Consider the following 25,794-nt stretch of genomic DNA (forward strand, 5'->3'; position numbering starts at 1 on the left):
TATATATATATATATATATATATATATATGCTTTCGTAGATTTTCACGGGTACAGGAATGCAGGTTTTGGTGTCCTCGGGTGTCTTCCCGTGTAAAAGTTGGGGTGTCTAGGCGACGTTTCGACGAGGTCTCACTCGTCATCTTCAGGCTGGTGCTTTCGGCTTCTTGTTACTGGAACAGAGCGGGATCTCAATGTTTGAGTTCCTATAAATACTGTAGAGGGGGTGTGGTGTCTAGCCTCCAATGTTCTGGGCAGAGAGGAAGTTCTCAGGCTAGTGTGCCTTTTCTTCTCACTCAAGGTATCTCTCAAGTAATTAAGGAACAAAAGAAGAAAAGGCACACTAGCCTGGGAACTTCCTCTCTGCCCAGAACATTGGAGGCTAGACACCACACCCCCTCTACAGTATTTATAGGAACTCAAACATTGAGATCCCGCTCTGTTCCAGTAACAAGAAGCCGAAAGCACCAGCCTGAAGATGACGAGTGAGACCTCGTCGAAACGTCGCCTAGACACCCCAACTTTTACACGGGAAGACACCCGAGGACACCAAAACCTGCATATATATATATATATATATATATATACACGAGTGTGTCCAATTGTCTTGCAAAGCAACTGGGCCAAACATAGATAGCTGGATGTCACAGACAGATTGGATGTAGAGGAATGTGTTGGGGGTACCCCCAATGGAAGAAAGCTCAGAGCCAAGGAATTGGGGGTGGGATGATGATGAGTGGTTAGAGGGAGAAGACTGGGAGGAGGTGGTGTTGGAAGTTGAAGAGGTAACACAGCTTAGTGAGCGGGGAGAGTCTATGGCAGAGAGAAGTCCAGAATCACAGGCAGAAGCTGATGTAGGAGAGAAGGGAGGCCCAGAAGCAGAGATGTGTCTGGCTGGTGAAGAGGCATGGATGTCTTCCCTTCCTGCTGTGGCAAGCTGCCCTCTCTCAGAACCAGAAGAGGCATGAAAGGGGCAGAGAAGTTAACTTCACACAGGCACAGTCTCAGATTGCTTGGGGAAAACTGGGGAGGAGGGGATTTAGGCAGCTGTGGGGAGGCAGGGACCTTCAGTCTTCGCAACCACTTCATGGGGGCAAGACCTGCCGGAGATGAATTGCTGGGCTGATTAGGCCTGGCACACCTGTGCAGATCCTGTTTTTGCTAATAAAAGAGTTAACTCCAATGTGTTCGGTGTGATTTACTGCTGGCTCGCTCCTGTCACTGCCTTCTATTGAGTTAGACCATTCATTCATATTCCTCAGTGTTTGCTACACTTAACTGTCTCTCCAGGGTTTTAGGCAGGGTTCTTTCCCAGCCTTACCTGCAGATGCTGGAAGTTGAACATGGGGCTTTCTGTGTGGAAAGCAGATGCTGTACCTCTGTGCTACGACTTCATCTCGAACATCTAGACATTTGAAAGTTCTGTCTTTATTTGGTCACTTCTTTCCCACTTCCTGAGTCCACTTGATCTATTTATGGGTGTGTCCATCTGTCCCCTTGAGGGACACTTACCTATACACACACACTCCTGAACTGATGTTGGCATCCCATCCCATTTTATAATTTAAATATTTTGTTGGAAGCCTCCCAGAGTGGCTGGGGAAACCCAGCCAAATGGGCAGGGTATAAATTATTTATTTCTATTATTATTATTATTATTATTATTATTATTATTATTATTATTATTATATCCCTATTCTCAAGGCAGCTAAGTGCCAATATGTGGCCACAATCAGCAAATCAGAAACCTGGATGCTCCCTTATCCTTTGCTTTCTGACCTTCACCCATGTTCTACATGAAGCCATCCCAGGTTGACTTGTGAGTTAACTTGAACTGTGACTGGCTGGATGTCCATCTGGAGAGGCCACATGAATTATAGCAGTGCAGGACAGTGTGGGAGCTAGCTGGGATGGGTGGGTGTTGAATGGACACAGCTGTGATAGCCTAGGTAGTGCCAGGCATTGAGATGGCCGTGTCTGGCAAAGAACAAGGTACTTTTTGTTGTTTCGAACCACTTTGTCACATTGCTCCCTCAGTCGTCCTGTCCTCATCTCTTGTATTTTAATATTTTGTTGGAAGCCGCCCAAAGTGGCTGGGGAAACCGAGCCAGATGGGTAGGGTAAAAATAATAAATTATTATTATTATCATTAGCTGAATATTGGCCCATTTTTAGGGCAACAACTTCATCACTGAACTTCTAAAGTTCTATTAGTTTTTCTGAATTTTTGTTCAGTGAGTGGAATTTGGACAGTGACCTTTGGAGACCTAGCTTCCTGTCTGTAGCTGGCAGGAGCAGAGATGGCAACTCATCCTTGCCTGCAAATGCCTTGACTGTAAGATATTACTCATGTAGCTAATGGTCTGTGTTTGCATCAAAATGACTCTTGCGCAATCTTCCCACGTGAGATTCCTTTAGGTTTCTGGCACATTCTGAAGGATGTGATAGGGATGTTGTGAGGGTCAAATGCAATGTGGGTTAAACTGGCATTTATAATGCAGATTCAGTTTTTAATTTGGGATTGCCTCCTTCAAGATTGATGTGACATGTTTTACAGGTATTCCGTATCTCTGTTCTGTAGCAATATGAGTTTTTCAGCAATATGGCCCTTGACATAGGGCTTCTATCTAGTAAAGCAGGATGTCTGTATGGTAGACTGAATTAGGTGGCTTTACAGGGGGACTGGACAAATTCATAAAGGACGATGCTATCAACTCGTCATGATGACTTTATGGTACCAGATTCAGAGGAGATAGCTGAATTACTGGTTGCTGAGGAACTATGGAAGAGGCTATTACACTTATCTCTTGCCTTGTCTTTCCAGAGTTGTCTTTTTACTGGCCACCATGTGACTCAGAATGCTGACTGGATCAGTCTGATCCAGCAGAGCTCTCTTTTATGTTCTCAACCTTATGAGTTCTCCAAAACCTATCCAGCTTGTGATGCGTCATGGCGCCAATTTACTATCCCACCAGATGACCTTGCATGGAAGCATGAGGTCTTTATGCGAGCAGGTTCTGAGGGGTTGGGATTATTTGTGTGTGTGTCTTGTACCCATACATCTGAGCCATCCGCCGGGGTGGACTGATGAATGCAGCTCCCCCAGGGCACCCTGTCTGGACTTGTTGCGGTGTCAGCAATCGCCTGGTCTGACCTCCATGTTGTCTACCTGGGAGGGCTAGTGAGAGATGAGGCAGCGGTGACAGTGTCTATTAATAAGAATGTCACTTGTCGTTATGTAACGGAGTCCCACTGTGCCATACCTTGCTTTGTCGCATTTGTGAGGTAGAATCACACACCCCTATTTTTTTTTACCACCCAGTTACATAAAGGCATAATAAGCCATTCAGTCGGTGCAGATTAAACAAGGCTTTTAAGTACTGGCAGTGGTGGTTCTCCTTTGGACTCTGATGGTGATATTTTGTGGGGATATATCACAAGGGGAGGTCATGAGGCCTAGTTCCCAGTTCCTCCTTCAAAATCCACACAAAACAACAAGGAAAACCTCAGTCACCAGGTATCTCTGCCTGTCACAGCCCAATTCCAGCAGCCTGTCCCTAGTATAAAGGGTGGGGAGGGGGCAGGAGAAGAATACAAGGATCCCCAGTCCATGCCTGCATTCCGAGAGAGCGAGCTTTCACATGCACATACTACTTTGTAGTAGCAATCCAGCAGATTTGAAGGGTGCGTGTAAACGCATGCATGCGTGTGTGTGTGTGAGAGTGAGTGAGAGAAAGAGAGATCTGGAGAGCAGGAGGACATAATTCAGAGAAAGGCCTACCTCCAGAAAGGTGATTTCATTGCGGGGAACAACAGCATGAGGCCCTTTTTGTAACTTGGCTCCAAGCTGTTAGAATGGGTGGCGTCTCATTTGCAAGGGTTTTTAATTTATTTATTTAACAAAACGGAAAAGAGGGAGGGAGAGAGGGAACTCCTAGGACGCCTGGGTCCTCTATATTTACCGTTCCCGAGGGGCAGATCTCCTGAATTAGGGCGAGGCAGAACTGTGCCCCGTCCCCCCCCCCTCCCCGCCGCCGCCAACCTCAGCTATATATACAGTATATGTATTCTCTCCTTTTGAAAGAAAGATGGGGACTGCCTATATAATAAATGGCTGAGGTGGGGAAAACGTTGGGGCGCCTCCCATCTATGCTCCGCTCTTTTAAGGGGGGGGGGGGTTGGAGAGCGGCCGGCCAGGCTAACAGTAGCCCCTTTGTGCCGTCCCTTCCAGCTGCCCCTTTTGTTTCAGGGTTGTTGTTTTTTAACCCCCTTCGGTGCGATCGCACGGCGAAAAAAACACACAAAAAAGCGGGTGGGTGGCGGGGTTCAAAACGAGGAAGGGCGACGTGTGTGTGGGGGGGTCGCCTGTTGGATCCCGCGCCTGCACCCCCCACCTCGTTTCCTTGCGCCCCTTTTGTTGCAAGCCGCCGATCGCCCCCCTCCCCTGCCGCCCCCTCCTCCTCCTCCTCCCCGTCTTTCTCCGAGCCTGATCCCGCCCCCGCCCGCCTGCGCTCCCCGCCCCGCCGCTGCTCTGCTCGCCCGCCCGATCGCCTCGCTAGCTGGCTGGCTGGCGCTCCCCAGCCGGAGACAGGCAGGAGGACGGACGCGCATCCGAGGGGCCGGGCCGGAGAGGATCGGCTGGCGGCGTCGGGCGGCCGCGCTGCTCCCTCCCCTATTGTCTCGGCTCGGCCCGGGACTGGCCCGGGCTGCCGCCGCCGCCGGGGCACATCAGGATCGCGGCGCCATGGTGGTAAGTGAAGGCGCCTTTCTCTCTCTCTGGCTGGGGTGGGGGGTAAGTGGGGGGGGGGAGAGGAGATGTGGGGCGGGCTTAGGGGGCGCCTTCTCTTCCTCTTGCGCGGCATGCACCTGTTACCATCGAAACCCATATCCGGCGCCCCTAGGAACACACCACCGCGCCCCGTCACTCTTCTCGCCGGGGCGGGGTGGAAAGAGATTTCAGCAAAATGCAGAACGGGGAAAAGTCAGGTGAAAACCCCTTATTTTGCTTCCAATAGCTTCCTCTCCGCCTCACCCCCCTCCCGTGGCATTTTTTTTTGGTGGGGGGGGGGGAGTGGAAACCCGACCCTCCCTTAAGTCCTGAAACTCGGGAAGATCTAGGTCAAGGGAGCGCTTTGGATGCCCCCTGCCAACCCATCAGCGCCGTGGCGCAAAGGGAAGATTCCTCTGCCCTAGAGAGCAACCGCAATAATTCACCAAGACAGCCGTCCCACTCTCCTCCCCCCCCCCGCCCCACGCGTCGCCACCACTTTCTCCCCATGATTAGGAGTTGTGCCTCATCCATTGTAATTAGAACATCACACACACACAAATGCGCTCCACAACTTCCCCCAAATAATTAGGAGGCTGTTCTCTGCTTCACTCAACATCAACTGTTGGGAGTGCAGCAGCAGCAGTAGCGTTGCTAGGCCCCGGCAGCTGGATTTGCAGCAAAACCCCAGAAACAAAAGGTGAAAAGCCAATGTCAGGAAGCAGGCAATTAAGACTAGAATTAGGTGATTAGGAGCACTGGCTACTGTAGCCTGGAGAGGGATCTATGATGCTGTCCACAATTTACAGTGTGTTGGAGCAGCTACTTTCTGCCATTGTCTTTCTGGCCAGTGGGAAAGAATTCCCTGTTGATATAGGTTGACCAGAAGCACCATTAACAGACTGGCTCATTGGTAGGCACAGCGGGGGACGGACGGACACAGATATACAGAGTCTTGATCCGCTCAATTCTGAAAGAAATCCCGAAAAACAAAAATCACCTCTGTTCCACTTACCAGTCTTTGTGGTGTTTGTCTGTTACAGCTCCAAGCAGTTTTGCACCAGACTAACAGAGGCATTGAGTGGAGATGGATGGTGCTTCCCTTTGCTTAAAAGGAATTGGAACTGTCTACAGAGAGGCTTGGCTTCACATGCTGTCTCTCTGCGGTCAAACAGGTCTTGCAGGGTTTTGAAATGATGCAGAACCCTGCAGAACCTGTTTTGCTGGAGGCGAAAGTAGGGTTGAGTGTACATGCACCCGTGAGCGACAGTCTTTTTCTCCCAGCTTGCCTTCAAATGCTCTGAGCCAGATTCCTTTAAGTCGGGCATGAGGAACCTGTAAGCTTTCAGGTTCTGTTGGATTACAACTCCCGCCATTCCTGGACATCAGCCGCGCTAGCTGGGGCTGATGGGAGCTGGAGTTCAACAGCGACTGCAGGGCCACAAGTTCCCCGTCTCTGCTTCAAGTTGAAGAATAGCCAGTGTTTTTATGCAAGGCTTGACATTACCATTCCCTCCAGGTTCTGCCAGCGTACCTCCCCCCCCCCATCAGTCCCTTGGCTTCACTTTCCCCTTAATCCCTTTAGTAAGACATAGGATTTTTATTGACGGATTGATAAATAGGAAGTTGTAAAAACAAAATGAAAACAAATCATGTTTCCACATTTGCTGCAGGAACAGCCGCAATGAAACAAACCCATGTGCATATGTGCAAAGAGAAAAATGCAAATGTGTGTGAATAGTCAGTACACCTGACTTTTCTGCTATGTGGTGGTAGACAAAGGCAGCAAGAGGGAAAGTGGGTGCAGGGTGGTTGGGAGAGGGGAGGAAGGTTTGCTTGAGTCGTATGTGATAGCTAGTAAAGGTATGTGTTGAATGCAATTGCTTGCATTTATCTTGAGCCTTTTGGTGGCCCTGTCACTTCCACTGGCTGCTGCCCAGTTGCCATTGACTCATGACAGGGCCTTCTTGGTGGTGTGCCCCATCTATGGATGTCTTCCCTGGTACAGTGGGTCTGTCTCCCTCATTCAGGAGGAATTTAAAGACATTCCTGTTCACCCAAGTGTCGGATAGCTGAAATATGCTGTCCCTGGCAACCTTGAAAGGCTTAGCTGCGTGGATATGTAACTGTTTTTAGAGGTTTTAAATATTTCATAAGTTTTTTATTTATTTTACTTTTAATTGCTTGGCCGTTTGTTGCCCTGGGCTCCCTCAGGAGGAAGGGCGGGTTAGAAATTTAATAAATAACAACAAGTGTGCTTTGCAATTATATATTGCCTGCCCTTCATTACACAATTCCGGGTGCGGATTGCGACGTAATTAACAACGATCATTCAAAAACAATTAAGGGCAGATGAAAAGACACGGTTTAAAATTCACATCACAGTTCAGTCCAAATGTAGCTAACATCCCATTAATGAAGTGGAGGTCATCTCTAGGTTAGCGTCACAGAGGTGGGTGCTCACATTTTACTTCCCTGCTTCTCTTATTTCTGGACCGCCAGGGGCCACAGATTACATACATTTAACAAACATTTAAAGCTCATGACTTTCCCCAAAGAATCCCAGGAACTGTCTGCTAAGGATCCTGAGTATTGTAGCTCTGTGAGGATGAAACTATAGCTCCCAGAATTCTGGGTGGGGGATAAGTGAAGTGTTTTAAATGTGCACCAAATGTGCTTTAAATATATGGTGTTGATCTGCCCTGTGTGGTCCACAAGCTGGAGATATTGAGAAGAGGTCAGCGCTGACTTGCTATCTTGGCCACTGGAACATATAGCTTGAATTCTGCAAGCTTTCCAAAGTCAAGACTGATGGGAAAGTGTGAAAGAAAAGCAGAACCTCACGCTGTGTGTGGTTTTGCTCCTATCTGCGGGCCTCTGTTAAGGGCCTCTGTTAACGCAATTCTACGTCAGGAGTTTTGAGTGTCAAAGTTTATCTCTGCTTTTGCAGAAATGGGTGTCTTTGGTTGCAATGTGTACCAGAGTCAGGCTTTCCAGTAATGTGAAAGGGACTGTTGATTGTTTTCTTTCTCTTGTCTCCTGTTTTGCAAGAGAAATGCACAAATAATAAACTATTCCCCACTTTTCTAGAGATCAGGATGCCTTGGGCGATCTGCATGAAAAATTTCAGCTTTGTAGCTAGTGTGGACTTGCTGTAACCATTTCAGGGCAGGCATTATGTCACCCATTTTGAAAGAAAGATGCACAAATTCCTCCCTTCTCAGTCCTATTGTTTGATTGTCCGCTAATGATTTATATGTCATCTAGTAGTTTCTGGCACTTTCTAGTTATCAGGGGACCTTGGGTTACATCTGTGCCAAATCTCTGGTTTCTTAGTAGCATTGATGTATCGTAACAGTGGTCTTCTTCTTCTTCTTCTTTGGCGATCACTCGTAGCCGAGTAAGATTGTCTTCCATAAACACAGTTTTAACAATGAGTCCGTAAGTGACTGTGGAGGCCAGTTCACGAATGGCATTACAAGAGGGACCAGTAACAAAATGTTGCAGTTCTCCTTTTTTGTTCCAGCAAGCCAGCTAGGCCCCACTGACTCCTGTTATGATATTTATTGTTAAACAAAATCCATATACCACTTGATAGTAAGAAAACCTCTAAGCAGCTCACAAAAGCATGAAATAAAACATTAACATTGTTGATTAAAGCAGTTAGAAACAGGTATTTGAAAATATTCAAAAGTTGGTTAAACGGCCTCGGCCCGGTATACCTGAAGGAGCGTCTCCACCTCCATCGTCCAGCCTGGACACTGCGGTCCAGCTCCAAGGTCCTTCTGGCGATTCCCTCACTGCTAGAAGCTAAGTTACAGGGAACTGGGCAGAGGGCCTTCTCGGTAGTGGCGCCCGCCCTGTGGAACACCCTCCCTTCAGATGTCAAGGAGATAAAGAACTACACAACTTTTAGAAGACATCTGAAGGCAGCCGTGTTTAGGGAGGTTTGTAATGTTTGATGTTTCATTATGTTTTATATTTACTGTAAGCCGCCAAATCGGTGAGGTATAAATAATAATAATAATAATAAATAATAATAATAATAATAATAAAAAGAAATAAAAGCAGATATAACTTCTACCTCTCTGGATAGGCTTGCCTAAACAAAATTGTTTGAAGCAGGTGCCAAAAAGAGAACACTGAGGGTTCCTGTCAGATATTAATAGGTGTAATAAAGAAGCGATATAGATGTAATAATTAAACAAAATTTGCCAGCCTGCGTTCCCTTTTAACTGGAGAAACCAGCTTGCCATAGGGTCAGCCCCTCGGCTTGTCACTGAGGCAAAAAAAACCTGCTTGTGAGTTTGAGATACAGAAAGATTTTTGAAAACTGCTGAATAGGCCAGTTTTGGTATTAAGTGCAGAGCTAAGTCAGAGGTACTTCCCCTGAAACGCACGCCAGAGGGGAAAAATAGCTTGGGAGGATGTTTCTGCTTGATTTCCTGGAGACTGCGGTAGCTTTTCTTGATCTGTTGCTGTTAATTCAGGGCTGTGGGAGGAAGGCAGATGAGGGTCAAGGGAAGTCACCATGTTTTAGGCAAGTGTGGGATTTCAGTGGGGGAACCTCCCGGAAAAAAACCTCTGTTTTCGTATCAAGCATTGGGACTTCTTGTTCCTAGTTTCCAGATAACACTGAAATCTCACCGGGAACACAAGCCTTTGCTACAAATTTGAACGAACACTTCTTAAACTGTGCAGGAGGCGTTCCAGATATAGATATCTGTACGAAAATGCACTCAACTTCTACAAACAGGAAACCCTCAATTCTTTCTTTGTATTGATTAAAAAATGTAACCCCATCTTGCCCCCCCCATCAAACAAATTTAAAGCATCTTACAACCCACCCAACCATCACATTACAATATGAATAATTATCCTTGTATTTTATCTATATGACCCAAAGCCCCCACTTGGAAACATCCTAGGTGCCATTGAAAGGATTCTAGATTATCCTTTTCCCTGAACTGTAGCCTACCAGGTGTCAGACTACAACTCCCATCTTCCCTGACCACTCCTCATGGTGGCTGGTGCTAGTGGGAATTGTAGTTTAAGGTTACCCACCTTAAATGATAGTTTTCTATTTGTAGGCATCATATAAGGCCCCCTCCCTGCACTGCAGGCTAAAGTGGCATAATTGAGAGACAGGTTTATAGCTTTATTGACATTAAGCCAAAGTATGGAAGAGTATTTGAAAGTTATTTTAATGACTGCCTGTACTGGTGGAACACTCTGTCACAAGAGACAAGGGCCCTGCAGGACTTGACATCTTTCCGCAGGGCCTGCAAGACAGAGCTGTTCCACCTGGCCTTTGGTCAGGGCGCAGCCTGACTCCCTCCTTTGGCAATCTTTACAAGACTTTAGTTTATGGTTGCCATTAATTTTGATTTTAATTCATTTTTATAATGTTTTATAATGTTGTACTGTTTTAGTGTTGTTAGCCGCCCTGAGCCCGGCTTCGGCTGGGGAGGGCGGGATATAAATAAAATTTATTATTATTATTATTATTACTAATACAAAGCTTCCTGGGTCTTAGAACCATGCATCATGGTATGTTAGACTGGCAGATAAGAGAAAAAGACTTTTTTTTGTGGTGGCCCCATATTTGTCTAACTCCCTTACTTGGAAGACCGGGGATGGGAATAAGATTGATTCACTGGCAAAATATACCGATAATAATATGCAAACCAAACACAGCCGCCCTTTCTCTGAATTTTACAAAGCAGCTTGTCAACCAAAAAAATTACAGAAATGTGAACATTAGGGTAAAGTGTACATATACATGCTTATATTAGTAAAAATAGCATACAAAGTGCATTCTTTTAGGGGAAATTCCTTTGCAAAATGTGTGCATTAGGCAGAATAGCATAATTTTCTTTATGTTGATCTTGTTCTGTGAACTGCCCTGAGACCTCTGGGTATAGGGTGGTATATAAATTCAATCAATAGTAGTAGTAGTAGTAGAATAAATCCTTACTAAAGTGCTGATGAATTTTCATGAGAATTGAAAAAAACAACCATATGAGAAGCGAACTTAAGGTTGGAAAATGAGAATTTATTAGAAACCGCAAACAGATCAACCTAGCCTTAGCTGATACTTCTGCTGCTTTCAGAAAACCTTTTTTTATTTCAAGCTGCTTTAAAATATGTAGTGCTCTGCATTATTTCAACTGCTTCTGTTTCTTAATTTATTTATTTTTGTTTTAGATTGTGGTTTGTTTTTTTTAACAATTTGTGTTTTGTTGTGCTGATGTCTGCCTTCTGGACCCAGAAAATGGCATTAAAATCTTTGAAATAGTGAACTGAGTGAGATGGCTGGAAAGGTGCATTCTTACCCATATTGTACAGAGCTAATGATGATTGTCTACATGGGGGTGTTCATTCTACCAGCCATGTGCTAGACTCTCTACTATGATCAGCTGTTGCAAGCCATCCACGCAGCCCTTCTGCCATGGGAATCTGTGAATGTGCCCTCCTGTTGCGTGTGAGCATTTCAATCTGGCAAGAGACTCTTTCCACACAAAGCTCAATCCTTAATGGAGTTATATGAACCTATTCAGGACAGAGAAAAGAAAGTGCTTCTTCCCATAGTTCATAGTAAAACTATGGAATTTGCTCATACAAGGGGCAGTCGTGACCACCAAGTCAGATAGCTTTAAAGGAGGAGTAGACAAATTCATGACCTGGGTAAGATAGCTCAGCTGGTTAGAGCATGGTTCTGATAACACCAAGATTGCAGGTTCAGTCCCTGTATGGGACAGCTGCATAGTCCAGGGGGTTGGATTTGATGATGATGATTATTATTTATTGAATTTATATACCACACTATACACGGAGGTCTCAGGCAGTTCACAGACCAAGATTAACTTTAAAACCACAATTATATAGTAAAAATAAGACTCAATAACAACCCCCTCAAAAAAAGAACAACATTTTAAAAGGGCATAGGATGTAAATCAGATCAACCAAAGCCCTGGTTAAAAAGGAGCGTTTTTGCCTGGCGCCTAAAGGTGTATAATGAATGTGCCAGGTGAACTTCCCTGGGGAGAGCATTCTGCAGACGGGGAGCCACTGCAGAGAAGGACCATTCTCATGTTGCCACCCTCCGGACCTCTCGAGAAGGAGGCGCACGAAGGAGGGCCTCAGAAGATGATCTCAGAGTCCTGGTAGGTTCATATGGGAAGAGGTGGTCCTTCAGGTATTGCAGTCCTGATTCTCAGGGTCCCTTCCAACTCTACAGTTGTATGATTCTATGAAGGATTATAAGGCTACCTGGAAGCAGTATGCTTCTGAATGCGAGCTGCTGGAAATCACAGGAGAGGAGAATGCTGTGGCTCTCAGATCCTGCCTGTGGACTTTCCAAAGGGATCTGATTGGCCATTGTGAAGATGCTGAATTAGGTGGTTGACCGGCCTGAGCAGGATGCTGAAGTAGCTGAGCCACTGCAGGCCTGATCCTGCAGGCTCTTCTTATATTCTTAAGTCCTTGCTATTCAGGGGACAGGGTCAAATATTGCACCACCAGTACACATCATGGGTCATATGCCTTTACAAAATGTCTGGATCAACTAGGGATGCAGGTGGCGCTGTTGTCTAAACCACTGAGCCTTTTGGGCTTGCCGATCAGAAGGTTGGGGGTTTGAATCCCCGCGCTGGGGTGAGCTCCCGTTGCTCAGTCCCAGCTCCTGCCAACCTAGCAGTTTGAAAACACACCAGTGCAAGTAGATAAATAGGTACTGCTTCAGTGGGAAGGTAAACTGCGTTTTCATGCGCTCTGGTTTCCGCCACGGTGTTACGTTGTGCCAGAAGCGGTTTAGTCATGCTGGCCACATGACCCGCAAAGCTGTCTGTGGACAAACGCCGGCTCCCTCGGCCTGAAAGCGAGATGAGTGCCGCAACCCCATAGTCAACTTTGACTGGACTTAACCATCCAGGGGTCCTTTACCTTTTTTACCTTACCTAGATCAACTGATGGATTCTGCTTCGCTTATGGCAGAGGGAAGGCATTCTAGATTTCTGGAGCTATGGCAGATAATGCTGCATTTGGATGGCCCACCCTGTGGTTTTCTGTAAGGGCTGATGGCAGTCTACTCATTCCTGGGAGGGAGGCGTTTTGGAGAAAAGGGCATGGCTCAGTGGCAAAGTATCCACTTTGCAAGAAGAAGTCCTTGGGTCCAATCCCTGGTATCTCCAGGTAGGGCTTGGAAAGGCATCCTGCCCCAAACCCTGGAGAGCAGCTGGTGCCACTGGTCAGCATAGACAATATTGAGTCAGATGGGTGCATGGTCTGGTATGGTAGAAGGCAGCTTGCCATGTTCCAGCTGAGGGTTAATCAGAGAGGGAGTTTCCAAGCAGATCTTTGTAGGGGAGAGGAAATAGAGAAGTAGAGGGGGTCCTGGGGCAAGGAGCATGAGTGGAGGAAAGGGAAAAAGCGTCTCAGCTGATCATGCATCCCAGTGCACAACAGCATTCCTCCTGTTGTAGCATGCGTCAGCCAAAAGCATCCTCCACAGTGCACACTCGGGTATTTCCTCACCACAAGTCACAAGGGCAGCTCAGATGCCTGTTGGATTCCTGGTGGTGACAAAATAGCTGCAGATCTCAGCCTCCCTGCTGCCGGTCAACTGCTTGCGCAATCCTGCTGTGGTGTGTGGTTGAGCTTTGTGCCTGCTACCAACCTGTGTCTTTGGGTTGCAGTCTGGTCCAGAACAATGGGACGCTTTGGGGAGCCCTCATTGCATAGCTCAGTGGTACAGCATCTGCTTTGCTTTCGGAAGGTCCCAGATGTGATCCCTGCTGGCATCTCCAGCTAAAAGGGTCAGGTAGCAGACTCTGCCCCAGACCCTGGAGAGCCACTACCTCTAAGGGCAGGCACACCTAGACTAGATGGGCAAAGAACCTGCCCTGGTTGATTTCACCTTCCTATGTTTCCTCTGAGTAACTGCAAAGTTTCTCAGGAAGGTGCGCGATACCTAGTTAGCTGTGTCGATTGTCAGTCTATCTGTAGGGACTGGAAGTGAGCTTTTGATGTCTGCGATGAAAGTATTTAGGTAGAATTCCCAAGCAATGCCAGGGCTAAGGCTGGTAGTTTGGTCGTCCGTCCGTCTAATATAACAAAGAGACAAGAAAATGTCAGGGCAGTTTTGAAAGGTTCAGTCCGCCATCTTGATTCAAAATTGCATTCTCACTAGTTCCCAAGGGTGGACACTATAGTTTTCCAGTTCTGACAAAATGGAAAATGCTGTGGTTGGAATGCATTTTCTGGTTTGTTAGCTCGCTGACATTAGGGAAGAGCGAATGGACCGCAGGTACGATCCACAGTCTTATTAATATCTTATTTACCTGATATGTGATTGTCTCAATGTGGTCCCTGTACCGGCCTTTCCCAACCTGGTCCCTTCCAGTTGTTCGTGGACTACAACTTGCCCCATACTTGACTGCCAGCCATGGTTGCTAAGGCTGATGGTAGATGTAGTGTGACAATATCAGGAGGGCCCAAGGTTGGAGAAGACTGCAACAGCCTGTAGAAAATTGAGAGAAAACCTGTCTGACTTTGTATCAGGCAACTTCCTGTGTTCTTATTTGTGTTCTTATTTACAGCCAAGAAACAGCACAAACAAAACAGAGCAACAGTGAAATTAGCACTAATTTCACAGTGAAATTAGTGAAATTAGCAGTATCAATTCATTCAGGTAAATTCCTGTAAAAATACAAGTCTTTTTATACCTAAAGAAGAGGTTCCATATGTCCAGAATTTCCCAGACATAGCCGGTATTCAGTCCGGGGAAATCTGGACATATGGCAGCCCGTGTTGGCAGTGTGGATTTTGGTGAATTTCATTAAAAAAGCTGAAAAGCTTGTGGTTGTTTTTTTTAAAGATTTTGTAAAGGAAGCTCAACAACTTTGCCAAAAAATCCTCAACAACCCTAACTAAAGGATTAAAGTGAAGTGATTTATTCCATGATAGTCATAACTCAAAATAGAATCAATGAAATTAATGGACATGGTTAACGTTGAGCCATCAATTTTAATGGGTCTACTCTGAGTAAATCTTTGTTGGATACAGCCCTAGGTAAGAGGTAACTGACATCTCTGAGGAGGGTGTTCCAGAGGTGAGGTATTTTCACCAAGAAAGCCCTATCCCTGGTTGCCACCTGCTTGACCTACCAAGGTGGGGCAAGTCAGCTGAGGATCTGAGTAAACAGGCAGGGCTGCATGGAGGAAGGTGGTCCTTGAGCGATGCTTGTCCCAGGCCATTGAAAGCATGATAGGGCAAAATGAGTTCTTTGAATTGCTCCTGGCACTGAGTAAATGGAGGATGACTCAATTTGCTCCTGCAGAGGAGTGTTATTCCATTGACTGACATGCTTTTCATCGCTGTGAGCAGGCACCTGGGCTGAATCACAACAGGCTTTGTGTAAAACTGGAAATTTTCCATGTGGCCGTCTCCAAAACCACCAGCCTTGCATCTTCTCTCCCCTAGAAATGTGTCGTAATTAAACAAAGCATCATCATTTTCAGTTCCCCCACCTCTGCTAGCTGAGGAGGCTGATCAATTGGAGCAGGGGAACACCGGACGCAATGACAACACCCCATAACTTTTTGTCTCACAGCCCATGACTGGGGGAGAGAGGAAGAGATGTGGATTTGTTGCTCTGAGCTGTTCTAGGCTGCATCGGCAGAAGTATTGTGTCCAGATCATGGGAAGCAGGGAGACCATTGTCCTCTAACCTCCCTTGGAGCACTATGTTCTGGGCAATGCAGTATAAGAAGAAAATCAACAAAGTCGAAAGTGCCCAGAGGAGGGCAAGGGAGATGGTGAGGAGCCTGGAGACCAAGCCCTAAAATGAAAGGTTGGAGGAGTTGGGTATGTTGCTTAGCCTGGAGAAGACGAAAGGGTGATGTGATAGTCATCTTCATGGCACATAAGACTGTCAGTGGCTACCAGCCATGGAAGCTATGCTCTCCCTGCATAGTCAGAGGCTATAATGCTTCTGAATACCAATTGATGGAAACCACAGGAAGGAAAAGTGTTCTTGTGCTCGGATCCTGCTTAAGGATTTCCCACAGGTATCTGGGTGGCCACTGTGAGAACACGATGCCTGGACTAGATGGGTCACTAGCCCGATCCAGTGGTTTGTCTTATGTTCAAATATTTGAAGGGCTGTCACATAAAGGAAACAAAATTTATTTTCAGCAGGGGTAGGAAGCCTCTGGCTTACGGGCCGAGTTTGGCCCACCAGGCCATTCCTGGAAAATCACTCCCCACGTCAGACGCAGCATCAGGAGTGAGGCCAGTATTGGCATTGCTTCAAAGGAATATTTCATGGAATCGTAGAGTTGGAAGGGACCCCACAAGAGTTATCTAGTCCAGTCCCCTGTAATGCAGGAATGTTTTGCCCAACGTGGGACTAGAACCCACAACCCTGAGATTAAGAGTCTCATGCTCTACTGACTGAGCTATTCTGGATCACAGAGGGGTTCGCATTGAACCCCCTCCATTTCAGACTCTTTAGCAAGACACCTCGATGGGACACGCCCAGCGTGCCTCCAAAGACGCTTGTTGCCTGATGTCATTGTGATGTCATGTGATTGACAGGCGGGTGGCCTCCGCTCGCTTTTTATATCTAGAGCAGGCCTGCCAGGGAAAAAAGGTTTTAGAAGGAAGGATTCTAACCCGTGGGTTCAAATGACAAGAAAGGGGAATTTGAGTAAACACTAACTTCTTGATGGAAGGACCTGTTTCACAGTGTCCAGGCATAGGCAAACTCCAGATGTTTCAGGCCTACAACTCCCATCATCCCTGACCACTGGTCCTGTTAGCTAGGGATTATGGGAGTTGTAGTCACAAAACATCTGGAGGGCCGAATTTGCCTATGCCTGGTGGAAGGAAGACTTCCCTTTCTTAGAAGTTCTTAGGCAGAAGCTGTCCTGGTTTCTGATTTTATCCCGGAATATCCCACTTTTCCTTAGTATTTCCCTATTTTCACTGGAGAAATGCTGGAGGGTATGCCACCAATCTTAGCACACAAGAGGGTCTGGAGGAAAAGAGGTGGTCTTTCGGGTATTTGGGGCCTGAGTTGTCCCACCAAGGCTGACGAACAGACTTTGACTAGCCAAGCTCACCTCATTTATATACGAGAACAATCAAAGACTGGGGGAGATTTGTGGATTATATGAAATGTTATTGTACACAAATAAACTCATTAGCAGGATTAATTTAAACCAAACAGCTAAAATTAATGCGAAAGAACAGCCAGGGAGTAATTAATAATTGGAGTAATGAAGGAGATGTAGCATTACAATTTAAATATATATATATAAGAAACCGCAAAAGGAGTGGGGAATAGTAAAAATATACATTTGTTGGAAAATATTAGATTGTATTTTTGTCAAAATAGTTTTGAAAAACTGTAATATATACATTATATATATTTATATGAAAAGAACAGTCAGGGAGGTTTGCTTTAGCGCTGCCCCTATATATAGACCTGTGGGTTTTTACAGGTTTGGCTACGGTGTTTTGAATTGCGTAATCCCGCTCTGGATTATTTTATTTTGGGAGTTTCGGCATCTGAAATGCGTAATGTCACGTGATCGCAGGTCTCTCAGTTTTCCAAGCTGTGTCCTGTGATATCTTTTGAGCTACCCAACCAAGGGGCTAATGTTATGTCTAACGACGTTATTTTTTCTTCCTTTTTAAAATCAGTTATCTGGATGGTGGTGGGGAAATGACAAGTATTGCTAGCAAACCGAGCAGCGATTTAATAAAAAAAAAGGGAGGGGGGAGATTGCAAACAGTCCTTGAAGAGAGGCTGACAAAATAAAACGTATCTCGACAAACTGGGAAACTGAGCTAGATAATGTGGCAGCCGATGTAGGGAGAAAGCTGGATGGCATCTATTAAAGATGCTGTTGGTATAGAATGTCAGGGACCGGCATTGTACTAGGAGATCAGCCATTGTATCCTTTTGTAACTTGGGAGGTTCCTGCGATTATCTGCGGAAGATACTGTGAAATCTGTCTGCCAACCGATCCCTGACTTAGCTGCAGGGTGGAATTGTAGCAGGCCAGCTCTAAGCCTGAAGAGTGATCCCTGGATAACTTCTCCCCCCCCCCCCCGCCTTTGCTTTGGCTGTGGAAGAAGTGTCGGAAGTGTCAATATTTATCCATACCTTCCTTATTTTGACTGCACAGGCCCGGAGCACGGACAACATTGATACAACGGGAGAAGGTCAAGTCCGCTCGCTGGGGAATGCAAGCAGTAACATCAAGGGGAAGCCAACCAAGAGGTAAAATCGAGAGAGAAAGAGAGAGGCCCAAGGCTGTGTTACATTACAGGACTGTAGGTTCAACCCCCAGGACTGAGAGGCAGTGTATGGTCACCAACTTTCTGAATTCGTCCCTGCAGCCTCTAAACCAGGCTTCCTCAAACTCGGCCCTCCAGATGTTTTGAGACTACAATTCCCATCATCCCTGACCACTGGTCCTGCTAGCTAGAGTTGTAGTCCCAAAACATCTGGCGGGGCAGAGTTTGCCTATGCCTGGTGGAAGAGACTCTATTGTTAGAAGTTCTTATGCAGAAGCTGTCTCAGTTTCTGATTTTATCCCGGAATATCCCACTTTCCCTTAGTATTTCCCTATTTTTACTGGAGAAATCATGGGAGTTGTAAGCCAAAACATCTGAAGGGCCAAGTTTGAGGAAGCCTGCTCTAAAAGGTGTGGCCGTTTGATCTGTAGGCGCCGTTTTTTTATCTCTCTGCTGCGAAAAGCTTCGCCTGCTCTTGCCCCCTATCCTGAAGATCTAACATAGGGCAAAGAGACTACGGTCTTGTTTTGAGTGAGTGCCCACGCACAATTTAATGTGAGAGGGGATGTATGAGTGGTTGCGGGCTTCAGCCACCCCTGCTGCAAGTTTCTTCCCCTCTTGAGCCACGTTCAGCATCGCTGCTAGAAAGCAATGCTAGTAGCAGTGATGCTGGACATGGCTTGAGAGGAAGAAGTATGAGGATGCAGGCCGAACAGCTCTAAGGGCAGACCCACAGCGTAGATTTAATGCCCAAAAGAATCCCGGGAACTGTAGTTTGTGAAGGGAATGGCAGGCCCGTGAGAAGGAAATGATAGTTTCCCAAGAGTTGTCGGGAGGAGTCTATGTGTACAGTGGTACCTCGGGTTACATACGCTTCAGGTTACAGACTCCGCTAACCCAGAAATAGTGCTTCAGGTTAAGAAATTTGCTTCAGGATGAGAACAGAAATCGTGCTCTGGCGGCACAGTGGCAGCAGCAGGCCCCATTAGCTAAAGTGCTGCTTCAGGTTAAGAACAGTTTCAGGTTAAGTACAGACCTCCGGAACGAATTAAGTACTTAACCCGAGGTACCACTGTACTGTTAATGTGCACTGGATTTGGTTTCATTGTATGGCGCAGATCTGGGCTGAGAGCGCCTGACGTAAGCAAGCTAAAGGAATTAGGATGATGGGGAAAAGGCCTGCAGGGAGAGGGCTTGAGGCAAGGCAGGGAACAAGTGTAGGATTTGGGGAGAGGAAGGTGCATGGACTTCCACAGGAATGTTTAGCAGATTTCCTCAAACTCAGCTCTCCAGATGTTTTTGGCCTGCAACTCCCATGATCCCTAGCTAGCAGGACTAGTGGTCAGGGATGACGGGAATTGTAGTCTCAAAACATCTGGAGGGCCGAGTTTGAGGAAGCCTGGTTTATGGGGTGGGGTGGGGAGCAGGCTAGTTTCTGTCATACAAAAATGAGAAGAATTGCGTGAGTACATTTTATCTGAGATTCTACAAATGCTAGGAACTTAGGCTGCGTACGCACGATACTCTTTCAAACACACTGGAAGTGCCTTCTTTCCTGCAAAGGACCAGAATTCTTTGAGGGCGTGTGGGAATGTGCTTTGAGCGTGCTTTAAAGGTACTGTATGTATGCAGCCTTATGCTTTTTTTAAAAAAGCAGGCAAGCTGGGAATCTTAGGATTCTGGTTCATCTAGGGCAGGGTGGGGAGGAAAATCCCTCTCCTCGCCCCCCCGCGATGGACACCCATGGGAGGGAGGTTGGGCTCAGAATGTCACAATGGCTTCATTGCATATGGCAGGAGGGTACTTTTTAGTATTTTACCTAAGGCTTGAAACTCAAGAGTTAGCACCCATAGCAACATAACTCATTCCCTTGCATAGACCTACTGTATTTTTCGCTCTATAAGACACACTTTTCCCCTCCTAAAAAGTATGGGGAAATGTGTGTGTGTCTTATGGAGCGAATGCAGGCTGCGCAGCTATCCCTGAAGCCAGGAGAGAAAGAGGGATCGGTGCGCACCGATTCCTCTTGCTCTCCTGGCTTCAGGGATAGCCGTGCAAAGCCTTTTCAGGGCAATGGGAAGAACACTCCCCTTCCCCTGAAGAGGCTTGGCATGGCTATCCCTGAAGCTGTGGAGAGGCGCTGCGTTGAGAGGGAGAGAATCTATTTTTTCTTGTTCTCCTCCTATAAACTAGGTGCGTCTTATGGTCGGGTGCGTCTTAGAGAGCCAGTCTTAGAGAGCCAGTGTGGTCTAGTGGTTCAGAGCGGTGGACTCGTAATCTGGTGAACCGGGTTCGATTCCCCGCTCCTCCACATGCATCTGCTGGGTGACCTTGGGCTGGTCACACTTCTCTGAAGTCTCCCAGTCCCATTCACAGAGTGTTTGTTGTGGGGGGAGGAAGGGAAAGGAGATTGTTAGCCACTTAAGGTAGTGATAAAGCGGAATATCAAATCCAAACTCTTCTTATGGAGCGAAAAATACGGTATCTCTCTTTCCCTGCAGACTTTCCATCACACGAGGCCACTTCCCCAAGCTGACCGAATGTGCTCATTTCCACTACGAAGCACTTGACTTTGGACACATTGAGGTACGTTTGCCAGCCTGCTTTCTTCGCAGGGCTTGGGAGAATGAGGAACTGTTACCTTGGGCACCTGAGTCCCTATGGCAGGCTGGGAAGGGAAGTGGCAGGACAGGTGGATATTTCTGCCTCCCCACTGCTGTAGGGGGCACTTAAATTTTCTCTCTCCCCACAGCTGCAGTTTGCACCCGAGCAGAATGAGAATCTCAGTCACTTGGAGGAGGGAGAGGTGCTGTTTGATGTGCAGGTCACCTGCCAGGTAAGGGGCGGGGAAGGGGAGTCAACTGGCAAAACCTGTTGGATTTGGTTGGATTTGCTTCTTATATTCTTGAGCCGAGTTGTCAGCTGACTAGGTAACTGGCAGCTGTTCACCCATCAGTACATTATTTTATACTGCACACATTATTTTATACTGTAGTTAAATTAGAAATAATTTAAATCTTTAAAAATAGTTCAGTTTAAAAAAATTTAACAATTTAACTTGACAGTTTAAATTATTTCAAAGCCAATTACTTTTTAAAAGATTCCAAATTGTTTCTAATCTAACCAAGGTTTATACCTGCCCTAGCACACTTGCAGCCAGATCCAGTGCAGAGGGAGATACTGTTTTGTGCAATGGGTTTAAGCATGCTAAACTGGATGGGATTGGCTTGTTAAGTAGGCATAATGCTCATTCCCAGGGAATTCTGGGAATTGTAGCTCTTTGAGGAGGGGGTGTTGGGGTTTTCTGATAAATTCTTAATTCCCTACTGTACTATGATTACCAGGAATAATTGTTAATCGACTGTTTAATTGGTATAAAACAGGTTTAGGTTTGTAGGGGAGACAGCGTTCTGTGTCTCTTGTTTGATGACACTGAGGGAAAGGCTTAGCTTCCTTTAAATGTTAGATAATCTGGCCACCCATTTTGCAATCTGAAGTTGTGCTGTGCTTCCATTTTAATTATGTGCTGCGTGTTTTGTTTCATTTGAATTATGTAATTGTATGTAATTGTCGTTTCTTAATTGTGAACCACCCTGGGATATATTTGTATGAAGGCTTGTATGAGTTCCGCCAACCTGGAATATTCCCATTCTGTAGTCCTACTCAGCCAACCAAATCTGCTGGACCAGGTGAAAGGCCGGGCTAGTCCAGCATCCTGTTCTCGCAGATGCTTGTGAGAAAATCTCAAGCAGGACCTCAGTGCGACCTCACTCTTCCCACCCTCGATTCCCTGCAACTGGGACTCAGACATAATCCCTCTGATGCTGGAGGCAGAACATAGCCATCGTGCATATTAGCTGTAGACAACGATACGATAATCTTTATTGTCATCGTCCCATACAGAACAACAAAATTGAAAAAAATCTACATCAGACATTCAAAAACCAACAAGCCTGCTATCCCAGCTATCCCAGCTTGGTTAACCCCCTAAAAACTCTGATACCCCATAACTGAATTCAATATACTTACATAGAGACTACCTTGCACTGTGTTTAAAACCAAAATTGCATTTGGATAGAAACTGTTTCTCAGGCGGCTAGTCCTAGTCTTTATAACCCTGTACCTTCTTCCAGAAGGCAGAAGCTGAAAGAGATCATTTCCAGGGTGTGCACTATCCTGCACTATCTCTGCAGCTTTCTTATGGCACCCAATTATTATCTTCCTTGCATTTGTCTAATCCTCTTTTACAACCATCCTCGTTTTTGGCCATCATTGCCTCCTATGGGAGCAAATTTCAGCCTTTAACTGCAAGCCATGTGAGGAAAGGCTTTTGACGCCTGTCCTGAATCTTCCAACTTTCAGCTTCATTAGATGCCCTCGAGTCTCTAGTGTTATGAGAAAGGGAGAAGACCTTTTCTCTATCTACTCTCTCCATGCCATTCATGCACTTCTCTTATGCCACCTTTTTGTTTGTTTGTTAAGTTTTTATTTATTTATAAACTGAAACCAACACGGTTTATTGAATTGCAGTAACAAAAACCAAACAATATCACAAGGAAAAAAAGAAAAATAACAAATTACACAAAAGAAAAATAAATAAAAAGAACACACCAAAAATACATAAAACATAGTCTTCCCTTCACCCATGTTTGACCTCCTTCCCTTAATCTTCTTTTATTCATATTGCTTTGTTTTTGTTCCACTTCCATCCACTTCCTCAATATTTCTACCCTGTAAACTTTATTCATTGCATATCGATATATTTATCCCAGAAGAATGTTTTTTTCATGTACTCCTTTACACAGTCTCATTCTTCAATTAATTTTTGATCTGTTTGTCCTCTTATCGCTGCCGTATTGCATTTTCTCTACGCCAAAACAATCCCGAACGCTGCAACCTTTCCTCACAAGGGACTTGCTCCAGTTCCCTTGACCATTTTGACTGTCCTTCTCTCAAAAGTTTTTCCAACTCTAGAATATCCTTTTTGAGGCCAGGCAACCAGAAGTGTACACAGTACAGTGGTACCTCAGGTTAAGTACTTAATTCATTCCGGAGGACCGTTCTTAACCTGAAACTGTTGTTAACCTGATGCACCACTTTAGCTAATGGGGCCGCCACACGATTTCTGTTCTCATCCTGAAGCAAAGTTCTTAGCCCGAGGTACTATTTCTGGGTTAGTGTCTGAAGCGTCTGTAACCTGAAGCGTCTGTAACCCGAGGTCCCACTCTATTCCAAATGCAGCCACGCCATAGAACTGTATAATGGAGTTATGATATTGGCAATTTTGTTCTCAGTTCCTTTCCTAATCCCTAGCATGGACTTTGCCTTTATTCTTTTTTCCTTTACAACTGCCGCACGCTGCATCACCATCTCAACGCATGTCTGGGATTTTGTCTGTGTGTTTGGATTCTCCCCATGGGCCTTGGTTTTTGCTGTGTTCATTGAACGTTTGGTACATAGACCAGGGCAGTTCCAGGTTTGAGGGGTCCCTCAGCAAACAAATTTTGGGAGACCCATCCTTGTCAGGTTTACTTGCTGTGGCTGCAATCATCACTGGCAACTGAGTCTGGGAGCCAGCATTTAAATTTCCCACAATGCCTCCTTCATCCGTGGGTTTACCTGGTGGCAGGGGCAGGCAGCAGCAGCAGCCACAGCAATGCTCCCTTCAGAGATGGAACAGCTGGGTCTGAGAACCGCCATTAAAATTTCCCACACTGCCCCTGATGTAGCAGCGCTGTGAGCATTGTGGGGAATTTTAAAAGAGTGTCTCCAGCTGTCTGGCACTGATAAAAGCACTGGGGATGGGTAGTAATTGTTTAAAGGCCCAGGTCAGGTGTTAATGATGATCCCTTCCTGGCATTGACCAAACATCTGCTCAAGGGATGCTTTGTGGTAATGCTGGGCTTGGGTGGTCCTTGCGAATGCAATTCAAGCATTCATTCTCTCTCTCTCTCTCTCTCTCTCTCTCTCACACACACACACACACACACACACTCACACACAAAAATATTGACCCTGGGTTTGCTCAACAGCTGTCTACCACCCTCTTCTACCTGCATGGTTCTGAATTCATAGTAGGTTAAATATATTTATTAAGCCAACTAAAGATATTGGCCGTATATGGATTTTAAAACTTTTCTTAGGGCCCAACCTTTTACTTTTTTGTTCCTCAGTGTTTGCCTTTCTCCCTGCAGGGAAAGAGCTGGCAAGTGCACCGCAGTTACGAGGAATTCCGCACCCTGGATGCCCACCTCCACTGCTGCATCTTCGACAGGCGCTTCTCTCAGCTTCCCGAATTGCCGCCCCTCAGCCACATGCGGGCCCACCCTGAGGTGATTGTCTGGGAGACATTTTGAGGGGTGCATGGGGAGTGTTTTGAGGAGGGTATGAATATCTGTGGCTTGGCTTCTGGCATGCATAGGCAAGGGTTATGCCAAACACAGGAATCTTGCATGTCCCCTTCCCCAAACAGAGAATTCCAAGTACTGACTAGTATAAAAGTTGTCCAGGGAATTCACACTGCCTCTGGAGACTGGACATCTTTTTCAGTCTTAGTCTACCCTGACTTACAGGCCTGGCCCAAAACATTTTGCTGCCTGAGGCGAAGAGCAAGATGGTCACTCTCCCTGATAGCACAGTTGGTAGAGCATGCGACTCTTATCATAGAATCATAGAGTTGGAAGAGACCACAAGGGCCATCGAGTCCAACCCCCTGCCAAGCAGGAAACACCATCAGAGCACTCCTGACATATGGTTGTCAAGCCTCAGCTTAAAGACCTCCAAAGAAGGAGACTCCACCACGCTCCTTGGCAGCAAATTCCACTGTCGAACAGCTCTTACTGTCAGGAAGTTCTTCCTAATGTTTAGGTGGAATCTTCTTTCTTGTAGTTTGGAACCATTGCTCCGTGTCCGCTTCTCTGGAGCAGCAAAAAACAACCTTTCTCCCTCCTCTATGTGACATCCTTTTATATATTTGAACATGGCTATCATATCACCCCTTAACCTCCTCTTCTCCAGGCTAAACATGCCCAGCTCCCTTAGCTGTTCCTCATAAGGCATCGTTTCCAGGCCTTTGACCATTTTGGTTGCCCTCCTCTGGACACGTTCCAGTTTGTCAGTGTCCTTCTTGAACTGTGGTGCCCAGAACTGGACACAGTACTCCAGGTGAGGTCTGACCAGAGCAGAATACAGTGGCACTATTACTTCCCTTGATCTAGATGCTATCCTCCTATTGATGCAGCCCACAATTGCATTGGCTTTTTTAGTTGCCGCGTCACACTGTTGGCTCATGTCAAGTTTGTGGTCAACCAAGACTCCTAGATCCTTTTCACATCTACTGCTCTCAAGCCAGGTGTCACCCATCTTGTATTTGTGCCTCTCATTTTTTTTGCCCAAGTGCAATACTTTACATTTCTCCCTGTCTTAATCTCAGGGTTGTGGGTTTGAGCCCCACGATGGGCAAAAGATTCCTGCATTGTGGGAGGTTGGATCAGATGATCCTGTGGCTCCTTCCAAGTGGTTAGAGTGTTGCATAGGGCCTGGGAAACCAGGGTTCAAATCCCCGCTCAGCCATGAAGCTCACTGGGTGACCTTGGACCAGCTACTGCCTCTTGGGCTAACCTTCCTTGCAAGGTTGTTGTGAGGATAAAATTGTGAAGCGCATTCCACCTTGGTATGGAAATACAGTGGAACCTTGGTTCGCGAATGGCTTACTTGCCAG

The 25,794-nt window shown here is 46.2% G+C and overlaps 1 protein-coding gene across 3 annotated transcripts in view; it reads left to right on the plus strand.

Annotated features, from left to right (window-relative positions):
* Positions 1-4,474: 4,474 nt before the first annotated feature.
* ARHGAP33 (Rho GTPase activating protein 33) overlaps positions 4,475-25,794 on the plus strand; it is a 54,680-nt gene continuing 33,360 nt past the window's right edge. For all 3 annotated transcript variants that reach the window (XM_083751029.1, XM_083751031.1, XM_083751030.1), the window contains exons 1-5: positions 4,475-4,748; positions 17,963-18,057; positions 20,576-20,660; positions 20,827-20,910; positions 24,269-24,406. In XM_083751029.1, coding sequence (XP_083607155.1) covers positions 4,743-4,748; positions 17,963-18,057; positions 20,576-20,660; positions 20,827-20,910; positions 24,269-24,406 — 408 coding nt within the window. In that variant the 5' untranslated portion in view covers positions 4,475-4,742. The remainder of the gene's footprint in view (positions 4,749-17,962; positions 18,058-20,575; positions 20,661-20,826; positions 20,911-24,268; positions 24,407-25,794) is intronic.

The sequence above is a fragment of the Podarcis gaigeae genome (genome assembly GCF_964106915.1).
Source record: "Podarcis gaigeae genome assembly, chromosome: 8".
NCBI classification, from domain to species: Eukaryota; Metazoa; Chordata; class Lepidosauria; order Squamata; family Lacertidae; genus Podarcis; species Podarcis gaigeae.